This window comes from Carettochelys insculpta, chromosome 9 (genome assembly GCF_033958435.1).
Source record: "Carettochelys insculpta isolate YL-2023 chromosome 9, ASM3395843v1, whole genome shotgun sequence".
In the NCBI taxonomy this organism is placed as follows: Eukaryota; Metazoa; Chordata; order Testudines; family Carettochelyidae; genus Carettochelys; species Carettochelys insculpta.
The window spans coordinates 58,358,582-58,382,988 of NC_134145.1; the positions used below are offsets into that span (position 1 = coordinate 58,358,582).

General features: G+C 43.2%; 1 protein-coding gene across 3 annotated transcripts in view; it reads left to right on the forward strand.

Moving 5' to 3' along the window:
* Positions 1-24,407, forward strand: part of ACBD6 (acyl-CoA binding domain containing 6) — a 120,367-nt gene that overhangs the window by 49,257 nt on the left and 46,703 nt on the right. For 2 of the 3 annotated variants that reach the window (XM_075003280.1, XM_075003281.1), the window contains exons 5-6: positions 3,010-3,115; positions 16,871-16,960. In XM_075003280.1, coding sequence (XP_074859381.1) covers positions 3,010-3,115; positions 16,871-16,960 — 196 coding nt within the window. Of the gene's footprint in view, positions 1-3,009; positions 3,116-16,870; positions 16,961-17,332; positions 17,434-24,407 lie in introns of those variants that run through there. The other variant, XM_075003282.1, reaches the window with a different exon arrangement.

A 24,407-nucleotide genomic window follows, 5' to 3' on the forward strand; every position in this document is an offset into this window, starting at 1 on the left:
GCATTCTATTGCTCTGCCTCTAGATCAGTGGTCTCCAAGCTTTTTACACTCAAGATCACCCTCATTCACTGTCATCTAGCTGGGAGGAGGGGATGAAGGTTGCAGGTAGGTGCTGGGAGGGAGTTTGGGTGCAGGAGGGCGCCCCAGCCTAGGGCAGAGTGTTGGATGCAGGACGTGATCAGCATTGTGGGCTCTGGGAGGGGGTTTGGCTGCTGGCTCAGGGCTGACACAGGAGTAAGAGTGTAGGATGTGGTGGGGAGGTGCTTAGCACAAGCCCATCCTGGTCCATAGCATGGTGGGGCTCAAGGAAGCTGCCTCTGACTGCCCCTGCACTGCCCCTGGCAATGCTGGCTGGCTGAGATCAAGCTCACCCTCTGTGTGTGGCCCTGGAGAGGTTGGAGGAGGTCTCCATGGGCTGCAGTGCAGCCTGTGCCTGAAACAGTTTCCTCCTTTGGCCTGTTCCTGGCCAATGGAAGCTGTTTGGACCATGCAGGAGGCAGGGGCAGCCCTGAGCTGTCTCACTCCCCCAGCCCTCCCAGGCTGTTGAGAATGTAGCTGACTGTTTCCTGGACCAGCATGGGGCCAGGAGAGGCAGCCAACCTGAGGATCACGTGATCAATTCACAGAAGCTCCATAATCTACCAGTCGGTCACAATCAACAGGTTGGTGACCTTTGCTCTAGGTGACTGATACACTGCAACAGCAATCAAATCAATTTGCCGGAAATTAGGCACATGTAATGGAACAGCGAACCAGGTCCATTTTTGAATTTCTGCAGCACAGTCAAACATCTGGTAGCAGAGGCAGAGCAGTTTGGGAAGTAGAGTTCAGTAAGGGCTGTGATTTTTATTTTTTTAACCTAATTAGTTATGCTGACACAGTCCTAGTGTGAACACAGTTCTACTGGTATAAAGATGTTTATTCAGTGTAGCTGTTCCCTTTTCCCGTTGGCATAATTGTGGCCACACTAGAGGCTGGCCCTGGCATAGATAAAGTGGAACAACTTCAGCGTGTGGACAAGGTCTTTGCACAATCTGTGTAGTGTCACAGTGGCTTGACTACTGTATTTTATTGAGTCTAAGCGTGATATGACTAGCTGCATTTATACAATACAGAGAGATTGCCACAAAGCTCAATTTGTTCTTAGATCAGTGGCCCAAGTTGAAACTAGCTCATGCCCATCTTCTGCGATAGAAAGCAGATGCATATTCATGTGCAGGGAAATTGACAAATTAAGGTGCTGCAAGTGTCTGAGTTATATAAATAGCTCCCTAAATGATAGGAAGGATGCAATGGCCAGTTACAACATATTAAACCTTCTCTTCTTACCAGCCAGTAGGAAACAGTATTGTTAACAGAGTTAACAAGACATTTAACAGCCCTTCATGGCAGCATGGAAGAGCTTTTTTATGCCCAACAGCGAGGTGTGTATGACAGAGGATGACAAATGGGCCTTTGGTGTCCATTAGACTTAAGGCAATAAATGCTCGTAATCACGGCTGGGGATTTACCAGGGCCACTCCCATTGTATGTCAGTGGGATTTGCAGGGTGAAATAGGAAGTCTTTGCGTATCACTTTGAAATATTATCCCAAAGAAAGCTTTAAAAAATGTTTCAGCAAAGCTGTCCAAGAGATGGTCTCATTTTGGGTCACGTGGGCAGTTCCTGTGCCTAGAGCCCTGCATGGATACAAAATTTGTATCTTCTTCCAATCCATAAAAGCAGTCTGTGGCTGTCTGCATCTGGGGTGCAAGTATCTTCAGATATAGAGCAGATATCTACAGACTTGTAGGGCTCCCCTGTTCTGAATGGCAGCGATGATGTACCCATTTCCTTGGAAGAGTGAGGGTTCTTTCCTGAATACCGTCTTCTGTTTGACACCCTGATGTTGCTGTGAACCAACAGATCCATGTCCTCTTCAGGTTGATGGTGTGTGTTGCTGTAAGGTGAAGTCTGTAAAAATGGTTGCGATGAGTATGGGGGATGACAGAGGCCCCCCAAAATAATATTAAAATGTCACTGAATTTCCCTTCCAGTTATTGGAGGCCAAGGGAGAGGTGCATAGGCAATCTTCTCAGAGATATCCAGTCTCCTCTCGTGCCAGATTTGTCAGTGCCATTGTAGTGAATTATAGTGTCCCAGACACCTCCAGCGAAGGAATCGGGCAGAGAGAAAGCTAATTTTAGAAAAAAAAAGTTTTCTGTCTTTGCCACAGGTGGTGATAGGAGGAGAAGTTTAGAAAAGGCGTGTGACATTTATGTGGGAGTTTGCTTATGTTACTGAGGGTCAAAAAAAAGGACTATGGTGGAATTTCTGGGATTTGCAATAATTTATGCCAAGGCTGAATTTGTCTTATATAGTCTCATGTTCCTGATTTCTTGTGTGAGTTTATTGAATTAAGTATATATGTCTTTTTCTTGCAGAATACTGTTCAAACTAACACGTGTTTCTAGAGCAGCAGGCTGAGTGGTGTTATATCAGGAAAACATATCAGTCTACGGCTATGCCTATACTAGAAGCATCTGTCTACAGAAGTTACTGTCAACAGGGAAATCTCAACGGAACCTCTATCAACAGATTGCTTCTACACACGACTTGTTCTGTCGACAGAGAGCTACCAGACTGCACTGCTCACTGGTGCCAGAAAGCGAAATGGCAGCTCTGCAAAGAGGGTTGCCCAGCAACCGGAAGCCCGCTCTGTTGACAGAGGTGTCTACACTGCACTTCTGTTGACATTATTCTGGCGCGTAGTAATGCCTCAAATTTTTGAGGAATAATACTGTCGAGGCAAGTGCGGAGTTCCGTTGAGAATCTGTGGACAGACGGCCCTTCTGTTGACAAAATTCTCTAGTGTAGACCCAGCCTACATGCAAAACATTGGAATTCTATTCCACTCCAGTGTTGCTCTTGAAATGAGTGGGTCTGCAGCAAAGCTAGCCTCCGTGTGCAGCCTTTGTGTCATCCAATAAGACAACATCTTTTTTTTTTTTTGCTTTTGTTTCCAATCAGGGAGGAAGACAAGAACATATTTGATTACTGCAGAGAAAACAACATTGATCATGTAACCAAAGCCATACAGTCAAAAAAAGTGGACGTGAATGTGAGAGATGAAGAGGTATGGTGAAAAAGTAGTCCATTGATCCTCTGTTGGATTTGTGTTTTAATTCACTCTCCCCTTTTTCTAAATTCCAATTTAGAATTGTTAAAAGAAAGGAGCTAAATAGCCAAATATTGAGGGGAAAAACAGTAATACCTTTCCAGTCTTGGCTGAGATTTTAGTAGTAGGGACTTACTAATAATAATGCCGTGTCTGTGTCAGGATGCTTCCTTCTTGCGTATCTTGAAGACCCCATCTGGGACTCAAAGTAAGAGCTGGAAAAAGCCACATTGGTGCCCAATAGCTCTTTCGCTTTCAGTCTGGCTGGTATAACAAAAGCAGAAAACAATGGGTTTATTGTATGGAGTTGGCCAATCAGTACTGTCTGCCAGGCCATTCAAGATAAACTAGTCTGGACACCTGGGATTCCCTCCAAAGCTACACCAACTTAGACAGAAAGACTGGAGGGTACTTCAGATTGGAATGTGTTGTTGTCTCTCCACAGTTAGGGTGAAAGAAAAATTCTAAGTTTGTCAGTGTCACTAAAAGTGTGCCCACTGTTCAGTGCTTTTCCTGCTTGCAAGCCCGGGAAGCAAAAATCAAATGTCACTAGGTTTCAAAACTGGGAAAGAACGAACGTGGTCTTATCATCACAGGACTTAACATCCACCATCCATTAGGGGCTCCTTTACCTGCACATCTACTAATATAATATATGCCATCATGTGCCAGCAATGCCCCACTGCAATTTACATTGGCCAAACTGGACAGTCTCTGCGTAAAAGAATAAATGGGCATAAATCAGACATCATGAATGGTAATGTACAAAAACCTGCGGGAAAGCACTTCAGTCTCCTTGGATACTCAATAACGGATTTAAAAGTAGCAGTCCTAAAACAAAGAAATTTCAAAAATCAAATGAAGGGAGAAATCTCTGAGCTGCAACTTATTTGCAAATTTGACTTCATCAACCAAAGATGAAACAGAAACTGGGAGTGGCTGGCCCCTCAGAAAAGCCGCTTCTCTGCCCTGGGTCTTAAGATCTCCACATTAGACTCTGACAATGGGCCACATCCCCCCTGTGTGATCTGACTTGTTTTTCCCTCTTTTGATACATACTACTGATAATGGGCTATTTCCACCTTGACGGAATAGACCTTGTCAGCTCTGGCCCTCACTTTTACTGGGACCCCACTCTCTAAATACTCCTCTGAAACCCCCTCACTCATGCATCTGATGAAGTGGGTCTTTGCCCACAAAAGCTTATGCTCCAAAATATCTGTTAGTCTGTAAGGTGCCACAGGGCTTCTTGTTGTTCTCGAAGATACAGACTAACGCGGCTACCTCTCTGATAATGGTCTTGACTAATAATTTTACAACAGCCATAAAGAAAAAAATGAGTATCTATGTTACGAATTGGTCTTGTTTGTCAGTACGCATATCTACTGTAAAAGCAAACACTCGACTGGACAAACACAGTTCTGTTGTTCAATTGGTCTGTGGCTAATGATCTCCCGGCTTTAGCACAGTGGTTTCAATCCTTGTGCACTGCCACCTAGCCCTGCCCCATAATCCATCCAGATACCTTTCCCCACTGTTCCCAGCACATTGTACTTTGGTGAACAGATGAAGTGCTTACACATTCATAGACTGAGACGCCACAAATTCAGTTGGGTTCTCTTATAGCTCTGAGCAGATTTCTGCCCTCTGAGCCATGACAGCCCCGGCTGGGGTGCTGAATGCTGATGGCACAGCCTTTTATTATTAATCAGGAATTGATGTGAATTAATTTCTAGGGGGGGAAAAAGGGAGAGGGGAGTAAAATCAGGGTTAGAATTTCACGTCATCGATTAAAGAAACCGAGACTGTTTGCCATGCAAAGGCAGTAGAAGAATAGTACCAGTCAGCTCCATCAGTCCTGGCAGTGACTACAAGTTAGAAGGTTAAACAGCACAGAAATAGCAGAACTGCTCCCACTAACTACAATGCAGTTTAGGAGTAAAAAAATTACTTGAGATCATGTAGTGATCAGTGTGTGATAGCGTCAAACGAGCGTTGCTGTATTCTCTCAGAAAGGGGAGTCTCTTACATTGCCCCTCTTCCGCAAGCTTATATCTCCCTGAAAGTTCCCCTTTGGATTACAGTTTCCCAACCTTGTTCTCAGCCAGAAATTTGTTACAAGTTGAACCTCTCTAATCTGGAACTCCCTCATCCAACATGTAATCTGGCATGATTTTAATTACCCAGACAACCACTTATTGTGGGTGTGACCAAGTTTCCCGTGGTCCCATACAGTTTGCTTCCAGCCACCAGTCCTGGCTCTCGGTATTCTGTGGTGTTATTTATCTGTAATTTGCTTCTAAATCTCTTCTAAGTGCAGTGAAAGTGTTGGTAATGTGCTTAACAATATTGACCTCCTGTGGTCTGGCAAATTCTCTCGTCTGGCACCAGTCAGGTCCCAAGGGTGTTGGAGTGTAGAGGTTCAACCTGTATTATAAAAGTTTATCAGTCCTTTAACAATTTGGTACACTTACCTTGGTCTGTTTCTGCACAGTGTAAAAACATAGGCCTGACCATCAACCCCACAGCTACTCTAGTTGTGCTGAGGCGTGTGAGACAGTTCCATAGCTGCTGAAGAGCCCTAGGTTTTGCAAAACGACTACCTTTGCCCCATCTCCAGGTGAAGTGAGTATATCTTACTGAGGGTGTAATAACCCAGAGTAGTTTTCTTTGAAGGAGATGTATCTGTCAGTGAGAAAAGAAGTGTTTAGAAATTACACAGCTCTTTGCATATGACAGCAAACACTATCTACTATTCATCACCAGCAGAAGTTTTCCACACCATATCCTGAAACCCTCTGGAGCCTTGTGTACGTTACAAAATTTCGCAGAAAAAATCCCATTGGTCCAAATCCCAGGGCTTTCTGGCCTTCATATTGGGTATGCATATCTGTGCTTTTGCAGAGCATTATGACGTTCACTTAGCATCCATGTGTGTTGTGCTTGTTTCCAGCTAGTATTATCAGTCCCTTGTTTTCGTGAATGCCAAAGTATCACTATATTTTTAATAAGTCAGCACTGCCCCCACTGCTCTCTGTTCAAACCTGCTCCACAAGCAGAAGGCTAAATTATTTTTCTGTGTCCTGCAGCTCAGGTGAAGTCTTTTAGAAAAGAGTATCTATTGAACCTTTGGTACGTCAGTACATATACAGGCATAATCTTATACTTCTATTATCCGTTTCAGTGTTACAGTGCAAATGCATTGAGGTAAGTCCAAAAGGTACTTCTCTTGCGCAGCCAAACAAACCTGACACAGTTGATTTAAATGGATATGCATTTAAATGTTTGTAATGCTGTTGTATCATATCAGGCCCAGGATACAAGAGAGAAAAGCTAGTTAGGTTAATGGTTCTTATGGCATCCACTCCTGTTGTTGGAAGGGACAAGCTTTCGAGGTTCACAGAGCTGTTCTTCAGATCTGAGGGAGGAAACCTGGTTTCCTGGTTAACCGAAGTTAGTCCAATAAAAGATTACCTGCCTTGTCTCTCTCTCAAAACTAATATGTCAGCACAGATACATACAAGTAAGTGCAGCTTGTAAGGAATTCAGTTGTTATGGAATAGGGTTTGCTGACAGTGCAACATTTTGTAAAGAATCTGTGCACATCCTTTTTTTGTAAGATAATGACATTACTGAGTTTTTTTAAACTGTTCAGATTTTTCCTCACATAATGTATTACTAATGCTTATAATTATATCTTCTGCATTTTGTGCAAATCATACCTACCAATTTGGAAATACAAGATTAAAAAAAAGTACAAGATAGTTGTACATACATAAAATGTGAAAACTCCTACTTATTAAAAGCAAAACCATTTCAGAAAAGGGTACTACATATGAATATATTTGAAATATCTATGGTAACCATATCTAATATATATGTAGCTAAGTAAAGTAGTATAAAAAAGATATGGTTAGTATTTTTGTGTGTGTGTGTGTGTGTGTGTGTGTGTGTGTGTGTGTAAATTTGTCAATTATACCTCTAATTACATACGTATTCTTCTCACATAAAGAAAAGAACCTGTTGCTCTTTCTCAGTTCTCCAGAAAGAACACAAGCTAATAGTTCAGGTACAATAAACTTCAGTTTGATTTAAACAAAGTCCAAGAGGATTATATAAAATGCCGGATGTTAATTATTATGGATAGGTTCCCATTTACTATTTCTAAATTGCCTAAAATTCAGCCACATAGGCTGTGTTGGTTTAAAAAGAAATAGGCCCTAATGAAAGCAACTGTTTCATTGTATACAAGGTTGTATGCAAGTGGCAATAATAAAATAGAGGGTCCAGTGTCACATTTTAGCTACTTTGTCACTTTAGAGTTCATGGCATATCCTGATCAGAATGAGATTTTGATGCCTTTTTAACAACAAAACAGTTCCCGCTTTATTTTATTTTTGTTTTGGAAGGTATTCAAGTCGTCTTAGAATGTGTCCTGAGCTGTTGAAATTTTGTTTGTTTTGAACTTGTGTCAGAGCACACAGAAACACACTTTTTATATTATAATAAAAATCCAAGTAAACAAACACACATTTCTATGCACTGTGTTTATATGAGATTCAAAGCTTTTAACAAAGACCCATCTGCTTTATACCGGCTTACCTCCATCTTCTGCATTGAGAGCAGTGTCATTGTAGCCATGGCTCTATCAGATTGTCCATGAGGGGTGGAAGCCTTGAATGTGAAAGGATCATGTTCCACCTCCCAGCAAAAGTTCCCTGGTATTTTTAGGAATGATGGGAAAAGAATGTGGTTTGAAAATTACTCCCCACCCCACTCCCAAACACACGCCATTTAGAGGTCTATGAAAGCTCGTAGATTCCAAGTCAGTTTTGTTCCACTTAGTTTAGCTGTAGTCCTGTTTCTTTCTCTCGGTTAATTGCGACTGTTTTCCAACCTCCTTCTACAAGGACTTGAAAAAATAAATTCACAGGTAACCCCTCCTCCCTCACTTTGTTTTTTGGACAACGTGTGACTCATGGGCTACGTCTACACGAGCCCCAAACTTTGAAATGGCCACGCAAATGGCCATTTCGAAGTTTACTAATGAAGCGCTGAAATGCATATTCAGCGCTTCATTAGCATGCGGGCAGCCGCGGCACTTTGAAATTGACACGCCTCGCCTCCATGCGTCTCGTCCCGACGGGGCTCCTTTTTGAAAGGACCCCGCCTACTTCGAAGTCCCCTCATTCCCCATCAGCTCATGGGAATAAGGGTACTTTGAAGTAGGCGGGGTCCTTTCGAAAAGGAGCCCCGTCAGGACGAGACGCGCAGCGGCGAGGCGTGTCAATTTCGAAGTGCCGCAGCCGCCTGCATGCTAATGAAGCGCTGAATATGCATTTCAGCGCTTCATTAGTAAACTTTGAAATGGGCATTTGCGTGGCCATTTCGAAATTTGGGGCTCGTGTAGATACGACCATGGTGGAACAAAATTTATATGCCATTGGCTTGAGAAACTGCTAGAGAAGTTGGCCAAGCTAGTGGTGTTAATCCAAACAAGCGGAAGATTTAAGAGGCTGGGCCAATACACTGGAGCTAAATTTATGTCTCTTACTCAAGATTTGAGGGACTGAGAAGACTGAATCCTCTTAATAACTTCTACAGCAACTGCGTATGCTCTGCTGTGCTGCTATACCACCGTCACCACTAACATGCATCGTATATTTTGTTTGCATTTTAATTCAAGAAGGACATTGCTGTAGCATATATTTTCAAATTCTAAATGCTACTTGTGCCAATTTGAGCACATCTGTGTTTAAGCATTGTCCAATAAACAGTGCTACCATAATGAAATAGTGATGGAGGGGGCCCTCCAAGAAGTCCTGATGTGTAAGGCCTGGAAAATTTACTATGTATTTTATAGAGTTTGTATCTGTCCTTCCATCCACCTGTGAATCTGTTTGTTCTCCTTCCTGAAGAAACAGTAAGAGCTAAGACCATCAAATTTGGTATGTAGCTTCCTCTTATCATAACTTAAAGCCAGGTCGGGGTTTGGCTGTGCCAGGACAATAGGATTTGCCGGGGGTTTGATGGCTTCTCCTCAAACAGAAAGGGAGCGTTGCAGGTCTTTGGAACCAGCCAAGGAATGAGCCTGGACAAAGGGTGAATGAGAGCAGTACTGAGGTTTGTTTAGTGGTGCAGATTCTTAACGGTGCCCTTTCACTTTTCCCCTTAAACAATGGCATGTTGTCCACCCTGCTTTACAAACACTAAGAACAGAGGATTGTTGGTCCCTTGTCAGCTGTTGCTCAAATTCAAATTAATCCTTTTTTGCCCACATTTACCACCACTCCATGTTACCTTTATTCCACACGTGTATTTTACTAACCGCCCCTATTGGCTTAAAGAAAAAGGGGAGCGAGCTGTCAGGCACACACCCATGCACACTCGTCCTCTTCTGCACTCACACACTTACATAGGTGAAGTCATGCAGGCAAAGAGCAGCGTAGGGACAGCAGTGGAGGAAGCCAAGGCACAGTGGATCCTGTGTGTCGGCCTGAAGTCATGAATCCAGGGTGGCAAGGTGATTGTATGACCCCTGTCCCCCTACCTTGTCAGCTTGCTCATCCTGGGGACAGGGGGAGGGGCTCTGGCCACCTCCTGCCTCCCCAGCCAGCCAAGACTAACTCCTGCAGAGCGGTGATGGCCAGAAAAACTTGCCAATAGCTTTGCACCCTTCTTTTTGTGCATTTCAATTCATAGCTTTTGTCCTGTCCCACTGCCTCAGGATCCTGTATGACCATGAGTCATCAGTTCACAGTAGATGGGACTTCAATCGTCTCTTGATGGGGCCTCTTTCTCTTTCTTGGTTGGGTCTTTTGCAGGCCTCCATTCCTATTATTCTCTGGCTGTCAGGGTGCTGCTGGCACCTGGTCGTCCAGACAGGCTGGCTTTGGGGACTCATTCCACTGCGTGCGCATACATTCATATGAAATTGCAAACATATCTAACTTTCTAACAGCTGGGATTTCTTACAGACTTAAGGTATCTCTAAGCAATTTCTTACTAACGTATATACTGAATACAGACCTAGCAGCTGCTTCAAAGCAAAGCTCATGAAACAAAATATGACAATATAGAGCAAAGCTAAATCGATAAAACAAAGCTACTTTTACGAAGCTTACAGAAGTTACAGGACTGAAAATTCCAGAGCTTGCATCTGCGTTGCACTGGACTGAGCGGAGGCTTTATACAGCTGGGAGGGCTCTGATAGCAGCGTTGGTTCAGTTCCAGAATTACCGCAGGAGGGCAGCAAGTGTGCCAGCCCTGGCGAGCAGCCGCTAGCCACTAAGTGCTGCCCCCTTTGCCCAAGCTGCCCTGAGGAGCAGCTGCCAGGCAAGCAGTGCAGTCCCTGCTGCCCCGGCGGTCCTGGGGAGCCTCCCTCCCAAACCTCTTCCCTGACTCCTGCACCCCTCACACATCCCAACCCTCTGCTCTGACTCCCGCATCTCCACACCCAACATTCTGCCCTGATTCCTACACCCTTGCTCCCTGCCCTCATCCCCTTCTTGCACCCCCCACAGCCCTAGCCCCCTGCCTTGAAGAACCAGAGCAATGCTGGGCAAATCTTCTACTGACTCATAAATTAATGGCTGCGAAGATCAGAAGAATTTAGAGATTCCAGAGCTGATATCCAAGATTCACCCGTTGCCCAGCACTACAACTCTTTATCTATTGCTACCCTTTTTTGGTTGCAGTCAAAGATGGTAAATAGATTTCCCTTGATTCTTTAGGTGTTAAATCCATTAGCTTTTGCTGTTCACGTTTCAACTTGATTTGTTTTTTACGTCTCCAGATGCTCATAATTTTGAGTTTGCTTTCCGGATAACACTTTAATTCACAAATACCTTGGCAATACATTTGATTATGTCGTAATTATATTGGGATTCCTTTGTAACTACTTCTGTAGCAATGATGTACTTCTGTCACTCACTCACTAATTATTTATCCAAAAGTAAATGATTGTCTTTTTAACAATGTACGTTTACATAGTACTTTTCGTCCAGCATTATGCCATCCTGCTTTACAGGCTGCATTTAGGGATTGCTTGCCTGCTACTAGAATGCAACCATTTCTCGAGTGAAACATGACGGTTTCTATAATAGCAGCCAGCTACAGTGTAAACCATGTAGGGCAATCACTGAAAAATATTATAACCATTGCAGAGGAAATATAGGAAAGCAAAGTATAATTAGTGTGACATGCCTAAGGTACGATCCAGACTGAGTAGCTATGGCACATCTGCCTTTAACCTGGGGTTCCCCTTACAGTTTTTTGCTGCTGTAGTCTCCAGCCTGGGCTGTTCACAAACAGCCTCCAGCATGTATGTTACTCCCAGGTGTGTCTTAATGGGTGAATGTCTGCCAGCCAGCCACACCTTGGCTCTTACCAGCCGTGGTTATACTGCATGATGACCACAATATGTTCCCAGTCTTCCGTTGTCTCCCAGAAACGTGTATTTTGTACTGTGCATGTACCTTGTTACACCGAGTGGAGTTTCAGATACACTTCAGGTGCATCTACACTAGGAACTAACTTCGACGTTAGGTGCTACTTTGAAGTAGCCTGAGGAGCGGCTAGACATGTTTGCCCTTACTTCGAAGATAACTCAGAAGTAAAGGAACCCAACTTCGAAGTCCTTACTCCATTCCTATTCGGCGTCCCAGCCACCAATTCCAGAACACATGGGCATCATAGGCCTTCCCGGCCACCTCACACGCATGTCCATGAAGCAGCCTCTCACATTGATCAGGGCCTGGAGGACCAACAAGTGGTACCCCTTCCTGTTCACATAGGCATCTCCGCTGTGGTCTGGGGCCTGGATCACGACATGGGTTCCATCCATCATGCCAAAACAGTTCGGGAACCCCATTTCCTCAATCCTGGCAAAGGCGGCATCCAGGTCTCCGACGGTGATGACACAGTGAAGGAGCACGGTGTTGATAGCTCGGATGACCTTCAGGGATGGAAGGAAGACACGTCCATGAACGCCAGACCGGGTGGTCCCCTTCCCCATGCCTGGCAGGGCCCCCCACCCCATTGCCCAGTAGCCCCCTCCACAAGATGGGGTCTGTGGTCTGAGCCAACCTTACCTCAAGCTGCACGGCCCCAATGGTGCCCTTGCCCACCCCAAACTGATGGCCGAGGGTCTGGTGGTTGTCAATGGTGGCCAGCTTCCACGCTGCTTTTGCCATCATCTTCTGCATGGGGCGCGCAGGCTGCATTCGTGTGTCATGGTGCTGGAGGACTGGGGCGAGACAGTGGCAGAGCTCCTTTAGTGTCCGCCTGGTCGTTTGGAACTTTCTCAGCCACTCCTCCTCCCAGTCCCCCATTCTGTGCAGGCGGGAAAGGCCCATCAGCGCCAGATCACAGGGGGTGGGGGTGGGGGTAAGGCAGCATGGCCCAGCCAAGGGCCTGCACGACGGGGCCCATGTGACCAGTCCTGGCATGCTGCTGAAACACGGCAGCAAGCGGCATGGCCAGCAGGCTGGCCACAGCAGTGAAGGAGATCCATCCTCCAGGGAAAGCAGCTGGCCAGGTATATTGTCCATGTCTTCTCCCTAGCACGCAGTCTACCTTGCAGTGGCCAGCCTGGTAGCCCTGAGCACATGCGGGGGGGGGGGGGGTGTTGGGAGGGGCCCTTTAAGGGTTGCAAGCCCAGAAGGACTTGTCGGGTGCGATTCAGTCTACTTCATTTCCTGGCCTCTTACTTGGACATAGGAGCTATTGGTGTGTAGATACTTCCTTTCGAAGTACTGGGACCCTACTTTGAGGTAAGGGTGGGCAGCTTTTTATGTGTAGATGCTCAACTTCGAAGTTAGCAACTTTGAAGTTATTTTGTCGTGTAGACACAGCCTTCAGTTTAAACACACTGGATTAGATAAAATAATAAACCAAGTTTCTTTTAAGTGAGTACAAAGGATGGGACATAAAAGAAATGGTGGAAGCATGATGGGGCACATGAATGTTTAGAGAACACACACAAATATCTCGTGACATCAGCTACAATAGTACCACGTGAAAGCTCGTTCTCGCTCCCGTGTGACATTGTTAACAAGAAGCAGGCAGCTTTATCTCCTGCAAATGTAAACAGACTTGTTTGAGTGATTGGCTGAACAAGAAGTAGGTCTGAGTGGAATTTGTAGGCTCTAAAGTTTCACAGCATTTTATTTTTGAATGCAGTTTTTTGGTACCTGATTCTACATTTTCAAATTAACCTTTCACGATAAGAGATTGCGCTGCAGTACTTGTATCAGGTGAGTTGAAAAAGTCTCTTGGTTTTTACAGTGCAGATGTTTGTAATCAAAAATAAATATGGAGTACTGTACACTTTTTGTATTCTGTGTTCTAACTGAAATCAGTGTATTTGAAGATGTAAATAAATGGGATTCTGTTATTGTTTACTAGCTTGATTGTTTAATTTTTTAAAATTATGTGATTAGTCACAATTTCTAATTGTTTGAAAGCCCTGGTTTAAAGATACAAAGAATCGTATTTAATCCTTTAATTGCATGATAATTACTGTGTAATTTTATTACCCCACTGCAATTAGATAATCACAGTTATATTATATGTAAGAAGTGTTAAGGCAACTTTGCTCCCTTTAAATGAAGTGCCTCTGGTTCCTGGAACAGTTAGTTGTCTGTAGCACAGAAAAATTTGGTTTACCTGCCCAGTGCATATCCCACAGCTAAAGCATTCATGGATTAGAGGTGAAGTTAAGATACTTTGTCTATCAGTATTTCCCCACTAGGTTGAATTCTACTCTTCTCCTTTCAGACTTCCACTGTGATATTGAGTGTAAGAACATTAATCATTAAATTATACTAATATTGGATGTCAGTGTCATCTGTACTTCCATAGAAAGTAATTGTGAGGGAATTCATTCTAATTCAAGGTTAATTAGTGTACCATTAAAATAATGTGTTACAGAAGTTAATTACTTGCTGGGTCAAAAAGTGTGGTAAAAAGCTGAGTGTCTAATGTCTGAGATCGCATTTCCCGACTCAAAATAATGCTCTAAATCTGCCACCTTACTGAAAAATATCCAATATGAAAAGTGAGAGAGATTTAGTCACTGGTGTCGTCTTGTCCCCCTTCTGCTAGTAAATTTTTGGCACCAGCTCTGGGAAATCAGGCGCACCGCTCCCACTGATAAATGAGTGAGGTTCTCCCTTTGACAGTTTCCCCCATCCCTACCCCCCGCCCTCACTCCTGCAGCATTGGAAGCTGTATGTCAGGGGTAGCTTGTATCTACCCTGTTTTGGTTCTGAAGGGCCACAGGTGCGTTGAAATGTACATTGGAAGAAGCAAGTTGCTGTGAGAGTGTCATAAGGCAGCATTATGATTTCTTGCTTTACCTCAGCATGAGTTTAAAAGACCCTTCTGCAGGCGTGTCACACACCGTATTAAATCTGGAAAAATTTATGTTAACGGGGAGTTTAAGTTAACAGCTATAAAATGTACATGTTATGCTGGAAGTGCAAGTGATCGCTGGGGCAGCACAAATGCCATTTAAAAATACCATCTACTTTTTCTTTGTTTAAATGAAGATCTAAAAGATGCCAATTTATAATATTTTCCATAGTTGATAGGAAACATTTTAGAGCTGTTCATTAAAAGGCTCTATAATTGGTTTCGGTGGGTTTGGATTCTGTGCATGTGAGTAACAAGAAAAGTCTTCCTAGGCTCAGCGGACAGCACAGCTATTGTGGCTAATAACATATGGAAGAATTGTGTTTTGGTTTCCAAATACGAGCTCTTTTTTTAAGCACTTAGAGCTTGGGCAGTTGGTTGGTCCTGTGTTGAACTGATTCTCAGATATAAGCCTAAACAGAGACCTGAAATGCCACACCTCAGATTTTGCAGGTACAAGCGGAACTTCCCTTGTCCAGCACCCTCGGGACCTGAGGTACCTGGCAAGAGAATTTGCCAAATGATGGGAGGTCAGTATTTTCTAGCACATTACCAACATTTGCACTGTTTACTCAGCTCTTAAAAGACATTTGGGGGTAAATTACAGCTAAATTACAGCACAGAACACTGATGGCTATAAACGAACTTCATAGGACTATGGGAAACTTGGCCACACCCATGATAAGTGATCATTCAGCTAACTTAAATCATGCCGGATTAGGAGTTTGCCAGATGAGAGTGTTCCTGATTCAAGAGGTTCAGCCTGTAGTCCCTAGCCTTCTACAGGGTCAGATGAAGACTGCATGTGAACAACCCCAAACTTTGATGAGGGTCAGCTCCAGATCAGGACTTCACGGCACGATGGGCAAGTTGGGATGAACACAGGGTAGGAAATTGCTCCTTTGCGATACATACTGCATTGCCCCATGCAAACTCCCATTTTCCCCCACCTCTCTTTCAGCATCTAGTGCTTGATCACTTGAAGCAGGTTCTTACAGGTAGAGAGATACCAAAAGACAAAGTAAGGACAACTTTTTAAGACTTCTGAATTGCTGAGTGCTTTCTCTTTCAGAGCACATTGTTTTCCAGCTAGCCCCTCTAATTAGGTGAATAAAGATGTGCATTGGGGAAGAGTTGGAATGAGCTTGAAGGGGAGTAAAAAGGCTTTTGTGAAGTGCTCCTTTGACTTAATTCAGTCTTTTGCCTCGGTTCATTTGCTTAATCCCTGCTTAAACTGGCATAAAGCAGAGCGTTGAGTTTCATATGGGAAAACCGTTCCATCCTCTGATCACGACAGCCTCGCCCTGCCCATGGCAGGATGTTAAGCTGTGTGTCAATCAGTCCTCAGAAGAGGACTACTTATTTCCCATGTCCTTGACAAATAGATGGATCTGAACTTCCACTAGTCATCACCTCAACTAAGGTGGGTGGCAGAGTCATTACAAATTGTTTTTGGAGCTATGCCCAGTGACTTCAGATGCAGGGACACACTGAATTAATAAAACAGACAAAAGAAAGGTTTCAATACATTTTTTCTGATCTGATGACACCTGGTTGTCCAGATCCTAGTGACTTAGGCTGAGAATTGCAAAGCCACCAGGGGATGTGGGTGCCTAACAGAGGTGGGAAATGTAACCCCAAAGTTATGAGAGTAAAAGTGCAGTTGCTTTCACTTGTGGATACTTGAGTACATTCTAAATGTGATGTGCGTGCGTGTGTGCTTTTACTCAAGTAATTTTCCAGAGGGACACCGGTGACTTGTACTTGACTACGTCCATCCATCCATCCATCCCCCCTCCCCCTGCCCCAAGCAGCTGCACTTTTACTCAAGTAACTTTTGGGGTACTTTTTCCACCTCTGATGCCTCGTTACCATTACTTTTATTGAGAACTGGGCAGTCATATGCCTTGTGCATCTTTAAAAATCTTTAGCCTTAGAGATCGACCCTGTTCTGTTAAAATCACGTGTGCTGAGTGAAATCCTGATGCTGTTTAAATGGCAAACCATGTTCTGGTCTCTAGCTTTCTCCATTCTCCCTTGTGCTGTCACTGACTTGAGTGGGCATTTTGGGTGCAGAGGAGTGCAGAAGTAAGCCTGTGTTGCCCTTCTGTGGCTGGCGCTCCTGCTCTCATGGTGTAAATGTACAAATAAGGATGAAATGGCCCATTCTAATTGTGGCTTTTTTTAATGTTCTGTTTTTAGTAATTTGTGACATCCAGGGTTCCTGTAGTAGGGCTTTGCATCTCATTACAATAGCTTCAGCTGACTTCATTCTTTTTTTTTTGGTAATATTTCTAGGGCAGAGCTTTGCTCCACTGGGCAAGTGACCGAGGACATAAGGAGCTGGTCTCAGTACTGCTACAGCATGCAGCTGATGTTAACAGCCAGGTAAGGAAGGGATGGAAAACTCACTTAGCAGTGGTGCATGGTACTATATCTTCACCAAAAACTTCATTCTTTGTCCCATCAGTATTCCACAGCAGCCTCTTTGAGTACTGAATACAGAGGAGCCCACCTGAGCAGAACATGTGAGAATACTGAACGCATTAAAACAGATTTCCAAACACAAAAGTGCAGTGCACCTTTTCAGTTAGAAGATGAAATTTCTTCCTGCAGTAGAGTCTTTCACTTTTTGGTGATCAGTTCAAATCTGTCTTGGGCTAGGCAAGACCAGAGATCTTTCCTATTACTAGATGTTTGGTGGCTTAGAATAAATGAGTAGTCTCTGTCCAGTTCCTTAACATCCTATTGTTTCTGCAGAGTATTTGGACACTGGAGAGAGAACTACACAAAATTGCACTGCAGGAAGAAACCTATTTGCCAAACAGTAGAACACAATAGAACATTCATATATTATAAGGTACATTTCTAACCCAGATCACTCGAAATAACGTTTTAGATTACAGTTTTGGAAATTTGACACTTACAGTTGGATCTTGCTTTATAACGTAGATGGGATTTATAATCCTGCTGTAATTAAGGGTTCAACCTTGCTAGTTTTAATCATGTTCAGAAATAATTGTCAAACATGGTTCAAGAACCATGACTGACAGTTGGTTTTTTTTTCTGTATGGGTGGTTGCTTGCATATCCCTGTCTAGTTCATGTGTGCAAGCATGTGCAAGTTGAAAACTGAGCAAGCCCAAACTGATGGTCTTTCGGTATCCTGATAAATGCTTTGGAAATACTTCCCATAGGTCACAGGAGTGCAATAAGCTATGTGGTAGGTTTTTTTGACTCAGTAGTTGCATTGTGATGGTGGAAGTAACAAGGCTGAGCTTTAAACATGTTTAAAATATTGCTATGTGCCCTGCTATGACATTGCCATAACAAGGATACGTATTAAGAGAAATGGTTTGTTCCATTGAAGTCAGTGTGAGGGTTTGGGAAGGGACCTGTGATTCTTTGAGCATCTCATTCCTAGGTTTCTGTTACACTGACTATTTGAGGATTTTATTCAGTGATCCTTCGTGCACCTTTTGGAAAAAAGATAGATTTTTGGAGGGGCCAGAGATTGTTTTGTACAATGCTGGAATTACGTTCATGCTTTCCCTTGCTCCAAGATGAGGCTAGACATCATACCTTCTAATCAAATTGTGTGTGATTTGTCAGTCTGTGAACCTTTAGAAATAGCATGATTTTGGGTGTGTTTTATTCTCTAACCCTAGGGGATATCTGTTGCTTGGAATTCTGGAATAATGGTCCCTGAAAAATCATCTCTTTCTGATGGTTGTATCTCACGTCGCTTAGTGCACCAAGAGTGTCTTTAGCTGTAAAAGTATGACTTTAGCTGGAGGAGAATTATCTGTATTTTCTCTGTTCCGTCACCTTCTATTACTATTTCCTCTTTTTTTAATGTATTGCACATTTTTTCTAACCTGATTATTTTTGGCCAGTAACAAACGTTTAATAATAGCTATAGAAAGAAAATCAATCTTGGATTATTTTTCCACTTTGATAATAAAGGAGATCTTTTTTTTATAGACATATACTCAGAGAAGGCAGACGATTCTTAGACTTGTATTTTCTCTCTCTCCTCAGACTTCTACAAGCTGAGGTAAGATTTTCAGGATTTCATGGCCCAGTGTTTACTTTTCACGTGGACCTTTTCCCTAAAAGAAGTACTGTCTAAAACCCTGTCGGAGGGTGAGTTCTTTGGAGGAGCACCGGAAGAGAGATGGAAAAAGTTGTGCTTGCTAATAGGTCATAAACACTAAAGCCCCTGCTGCTCGTATATATTCGTAAATGCAGTTAATGAGTCGGCAATAAAGAGTTGGGGGTTAAGTATAAGGGACTCTAGTGATTTGCATTATTGGAGCTATCATTTTAAAACAATGAGCTTACCCTGAAAGTTCACATTCCACATGGGCCAGGCTCTATACGAACTCTCTACCCTATGTGCATTGATTTTCTTCCTGTTTCATTCACACATGTTAAACTCAGGCAAAATAACACATAAGACAGATACAGCTCTTGGAGCCTGAGAGTGAGAACACCAGACAGCTGAGAGGGAGGTTTTATTTTTTGTCCGCAGAGGTTTGATACCTTTCTAGGATATTAGAAAATAATACATCCCTCCCAAGGGCCTCCTGCACTTTTTAGTTAGGTAGACGGTGGAAGTTCTTTCCCCTCCTATGTTTCTTATGTATCACCGATGTTCTAGAATAACGGTTAGCACATGGGTGACTGGCACTGGGACCCCTTTATTTTGCTGGTTTAAACATTCTGCCTGATCTTGAGCCAAGACTCAGTGTTTCCTTTGTCTGTAGTATGAAGAACAGCTATTTTTATATGCAATCTCTGAGTGCTAAATAAGTGTAAAGAATTGTTTTATTATTTGATTACATGTACTGAGGTATATGAGCAAGGCCTGGGGGAGAGACTCCATGGTGCTGTTTGGTCTTGTGGTAGTCACAGGGCTCCTTCAGTGCAGTAGTAGATTGACTGTCCTTTTTAGACAATGATGCTGTGAGTTTAAAAAAGGGAATTCATTGTTGTCCACTGAAAGCCTGCATCTCTGATTGTCCGTAATTAGCTTAAAGAGTATGTTTGAAAAGAGGGGGTAAGTGATTGACTTAGGGGAGGGAGTGGCAAGACACAGCAGACTTCCCTGCTTTTTGTTGTAAAGGGACATTTATGTAATCGAATTACCTAAATCCTCAGAGCCAGGGGCCATTTCGAAGTGGGTGGTTGGGAGGTGTTTAGGAATTCTGCTGGAAACACCCAGAACCCAGGGATCCTTCCAAAGCCAGCTTCCTAGTGCCAAGCCATTCCATTTAGAACAACCCGTATTTATTGAACAGCGAAATAAAAGGAAAGGGGAGCTGTTCCTAATGTTGCATTGGGCCTATGATATGCAGGCTGTTAGCCTATGATGCATAATGCACCCTTCTTGTCTTAGAATCAATGAATGAACCTGTAAATATCCCTGCAGATTTCCAAGACCAGCATCTGGTGAAGTGAGTCTGTGCTCATGAAAGCTCATGCTCAAAACTTTTCTGTTAGTCTATAAGGTGCCACAGGACCCTTCGTTGCTGTAAATATCTTGTGTCTCTTATTCATCCGTGGAGCATTGTTTCTGTTGAAATAGGTATGTCTTGCTCTTTGTATGGGGTGGTATTTTCTGTACAGCATGTGCATCTGAGAACAGAGCTCTCAGCTACAAACAGGTTCCCATATCTCTAATAGGAGAGGTCTCCTGAGTGGGTCCCGGGATGGGAAACTTGGTCACTTGGAGTGTTGTGAATCAATTTAAAAAAAAGGGGGGGTGGGGGGAGAAAGAAAGAAAAAGAAAAGAAAATGTAAATGCTATGCATGTAAACCATCTTGTGCTGGAGATCATTCTGGACTTGTTCTCTTTTGCAGGGGGTGCAATAGTTTTAAAGCATATGGGGTTTTACTCCTATTCTATTTCAAAAAAAGGTTATGTGAACTCTGATCTAATAATCTGTCAAATGATAGAGAGCATGACAAACAGTTCCTTCATGATGATAACATAAATGCAATGAGCACATTGGGGTTTTGCCTTTTAGTGGTTGTGTTTCTATGCAGGCCAAACACTGGGAGACATAGGGAATGTGTGCTGTCACTTGCTGCAGCCTGACTTAGGTTACTGAGGAGAAGAAAGATAAATATCAAGCATGAACCTGTTGACACAGCAAAAATTCCATACTTTTATCTAAAACTCCATTAGAGGATGGGTTGACTCTCATTACATGAGGTCAGGTAAATCAGGTTAGGTAAAATGATCCCATACCAAAATCCAGTCTTTTGAGAACCTCTGCTCCTTACAATGTTCTGTTCCAAACTGGGTCCTAGTCTGAGCTGCTGGCTAGGAGGGTGTTTATGTGTCTTTATCAGTCAGCTTTCTGTCCTTCCCTTTGCCTTCTTTCTTCCGTCATTTTGTCCATACAGGTGTTTGTGCATTGGTGTTATTAACCAATCTGTTCTCTTCCTGATGACCAGAGGAAGCTAACTCAGGGAACACCACCATCCACCTATGAAAAGCCAGGACAGGCCAAAATAGGTTACCATACAAATCCAACATTAACTCATATTTTTCATTTTCTCCGTGCAATTCAATGTGAAACAGCAATACTGTGCATTTTGCCACTCTAATGTGATGTGAGAGGCTGAAAGTCAGCAGACACATACATCTGTTCTAGGCAAGTAATACTACATAAGTGTTCTCACAAGGGGAAGAAGTACTGCGGTGTCTCTATCATGTAACAGGGTGGGAAAAGGAAGGTAATTCTGTAGAATGGACCATGCAACTGGTTTATTTTATGTGGACATTTACACCATGGAATTTGAGCTGCACATAAATCTTTCAGAGAAGGATTTAATGTCGTCAGAATGACCTTCTGGACTTGCCATTTGAAGTCCATTCTTCTTCAGCTCTTCCCTCTTCATAAATCCAGTGGATAACTCTTTCTCACATCCAGGATAGTTAAGACAGAAATTGTGTTTCAGTTCTATCCCATGTTACTTATACTCAGATGATCCAGAACGTGTCATCTGCTGAAATCTTCCATATTTGTCCCATGCACAAGGTTAAGTGTAGGTTTGTATAGAAAATTTTTAGTAAAATCCTTTGGTTGTTTTTGAACCTGTCAAGTGTAAAATAAAATCACATCCTTCCAACTTTTAATTAATAAACAAATAAAATCTGACCACACCTTTAGGAAGAAGAACAGCAAAGCCGACTGGTTGGGAATTTGAAAAGTTTTATAAATGTCTCCTGTTCTCCCATAATTCTGGTAAACTCTGCAGCATTTGTGCATATTTTCTCTGCTTTTCTCTCTTTTAAAACATTACGCTCATTTGAAAATTGCAGTGAAAAAATGTTGGTGTACAGTTAAAGAAGCACTGTCCACAAATGTTGAATGCGTCAGCTTTAAAACAACCTAAAAGATTGTCTTCACAGTTCACTATTTCATGGATTCTATTGAGTCATAAAACTAAGCAATCCGTGAAGAAAACCAGTTACTTTGATTTTAATGTTAATAAACAAATTCTATTACAAATATATATTAGATCATAAGTGTGGAAGTATTTACTTAACCATCATTACTAATTGACACCAGTTGACCTTTGCCTGACCAGTATCTTTTAGTACAGAAATGTGCAGACTACTGATGGTTATAGGAATTGATTGGTCTTCGCTCACAAATGTCTGCTGCTTATACAGCTGATGTCTTTTTATTTAAAAAAGCAAGAAAATAAATGCAAGACCTTATGTACAAGTGACATATGATGGTAGCGTAATTTAGTATTTAGAAATCAGGAAATATTAAAATTAAGGGTGAGTGCATTGGTATAGCTCTGCTCTTTACATTATGTAGGTAGTCCGTCGTGTCTGGTGATGACGTTTTGAGCTTCCACAGGCTCAGCAGTTGTGCACTTACATGTGGCTGAGGACTTCAAGCTTTGAACGGCATGGGCGTTCACCGTGGGGGCAAGGGAATTGTCCTGGCTCTGTTGGTGCGGTTGCTGCAGTTGCTTTCTTCCTCTCACAAGCATCAATGAGGCGTACGCGTCCCTGCTCTTCAAAGTTGCCATACTTGTGCTGTACGGGAGCACACCAGCTTGTTTGGTCTTTTGCATGCTACTCCTGCTGATCTGGTTTTAAACCAGCATGAGCAATGTTGGCCTTCATGCAGTCTTTATATCTCTTGCGAGGCCTACCTTGATTCCTTTTTCCCTGGGAGAGTTCACCATGGAGGATTTGCTTAGGGATTCTTGACTGCTCCATTCGTATGATGTGCCCTGTCCAGCAAAGCTGGGCTTTCAGAATCATGGCTTCGACGCTCGTGGTTCCTGCTCTGTCCAGGACTTCCAGGTTCGTAACTCTGCCCTGCCGTCGAATGTGCAGCATTGACCTCGGCTGCCTGTGTGAAAGCGCTCCAGCAGTTTTACACGTTTTCAGTACAAGGTTCAGGTTTCACAGCCATACAGGAGACTGGTCACAACTACAGCCTTGTACACTTTCAGTTTAGTGGGCTGTCGGATACTGTGCTGATTCAACACTCGCACTCTCAGACGTCCTAGTGCCTGACTGGCCTGGCAGATTCTGGCATTGATTTCTTTGTCAAGGGAGCCATCATTGACTATCACACTGCCAAGGTACTTGAACTCCTCTCCTGTTTTTAACTCTGTTCCTTCAATGAAGATTGAAGCGGTGAGAACAGCAGATCCTGGAGCAGGTTGAAACAGCACCTCGGCCTTTCCTAGGCTGATTGTCAAACCAAAGAGGCGAGTGTCATCAGCAAACTTGTTGACAATGAGCTGGAGATCAGATACCTTGTGTGCCGTAAGTGCCCAGTTGTCGGTGAAAATGGCTTCAAGGATGAGCCTCTCAAGCGTCGCATCACTTCTGTCTTGCATTATGACATATTCCTTAATTCTGTTGATCGTGGTTGATCTTAGGACTTGTCTGTATTAGGAAATGGAGCAGAACTGCTCTTCTAGGGGATGCACTAATTATTCCAGAAGACTTCTTTTGCACAACAACACGTCCACATGATCAGCTGTTCTGAAACCGTGGTCCATTTTCCTGAGTGGACATGCTCTAAGATACATGCATCTCTGGCTGCAGATAAACGTATATATTTTGAGGAAACGAGATGTGATCACATGATTGAAGGCAATATTGGGTCTGTGCATGCCCATTGGGGCAGAGATAAAGATGTGCTCAATTCTTTCTTTCATTCCGCTCTACTCTGCGCTGGTTGGGCCACAGTTGGAGTATTGTGTCCAGTTCTGGGCACCGCATTTCAAGAAAGAGGTGGAGAAATTGGAAAGGTTCCAGAAAAGAGCAACAAGAATGATCAAAGGTCTAGAGAACATGACCTATGAGGAAAGGCTGAAAGAATTGGGCTTGTTTAGTTTGGAAAAAAGAGACTGAGGGGGGACACGATAGCAGTTTTCAGGTATCTAAAAGGGTATCATAAGGAGGAGGGAGAGAACTTGTTCTTCTTCGCCTCTGAGGCTAGAACAAGAAGCAGTGGGTTTAAACTGCTGCAAGGGAGGTTTAGGTTGAACGTTAGGAAAAAGTTCCTAACTGTCAGGGTGGTCAAACACAGGAATGAATTGCCTAAGGAGGTTGTGGAATCTCCATCTCTGGAGATGTTTAAGAACAGATGAGGTAAATGTCTATCAGGAATGGTCTAAACAGTACTTGGTCCTGCCATGAGGTCAGGGGGCTGAACTCAATGACCTCTCAAGGTCCCTTCCAGTCCTCGCATTCTATGATTTCCAGATATTTGAATACAGTAGGGTCGCAACATTTGGGAGGGTTTTGTGTTGAGAATGCTCATGATTGTTGAATTTCGCGA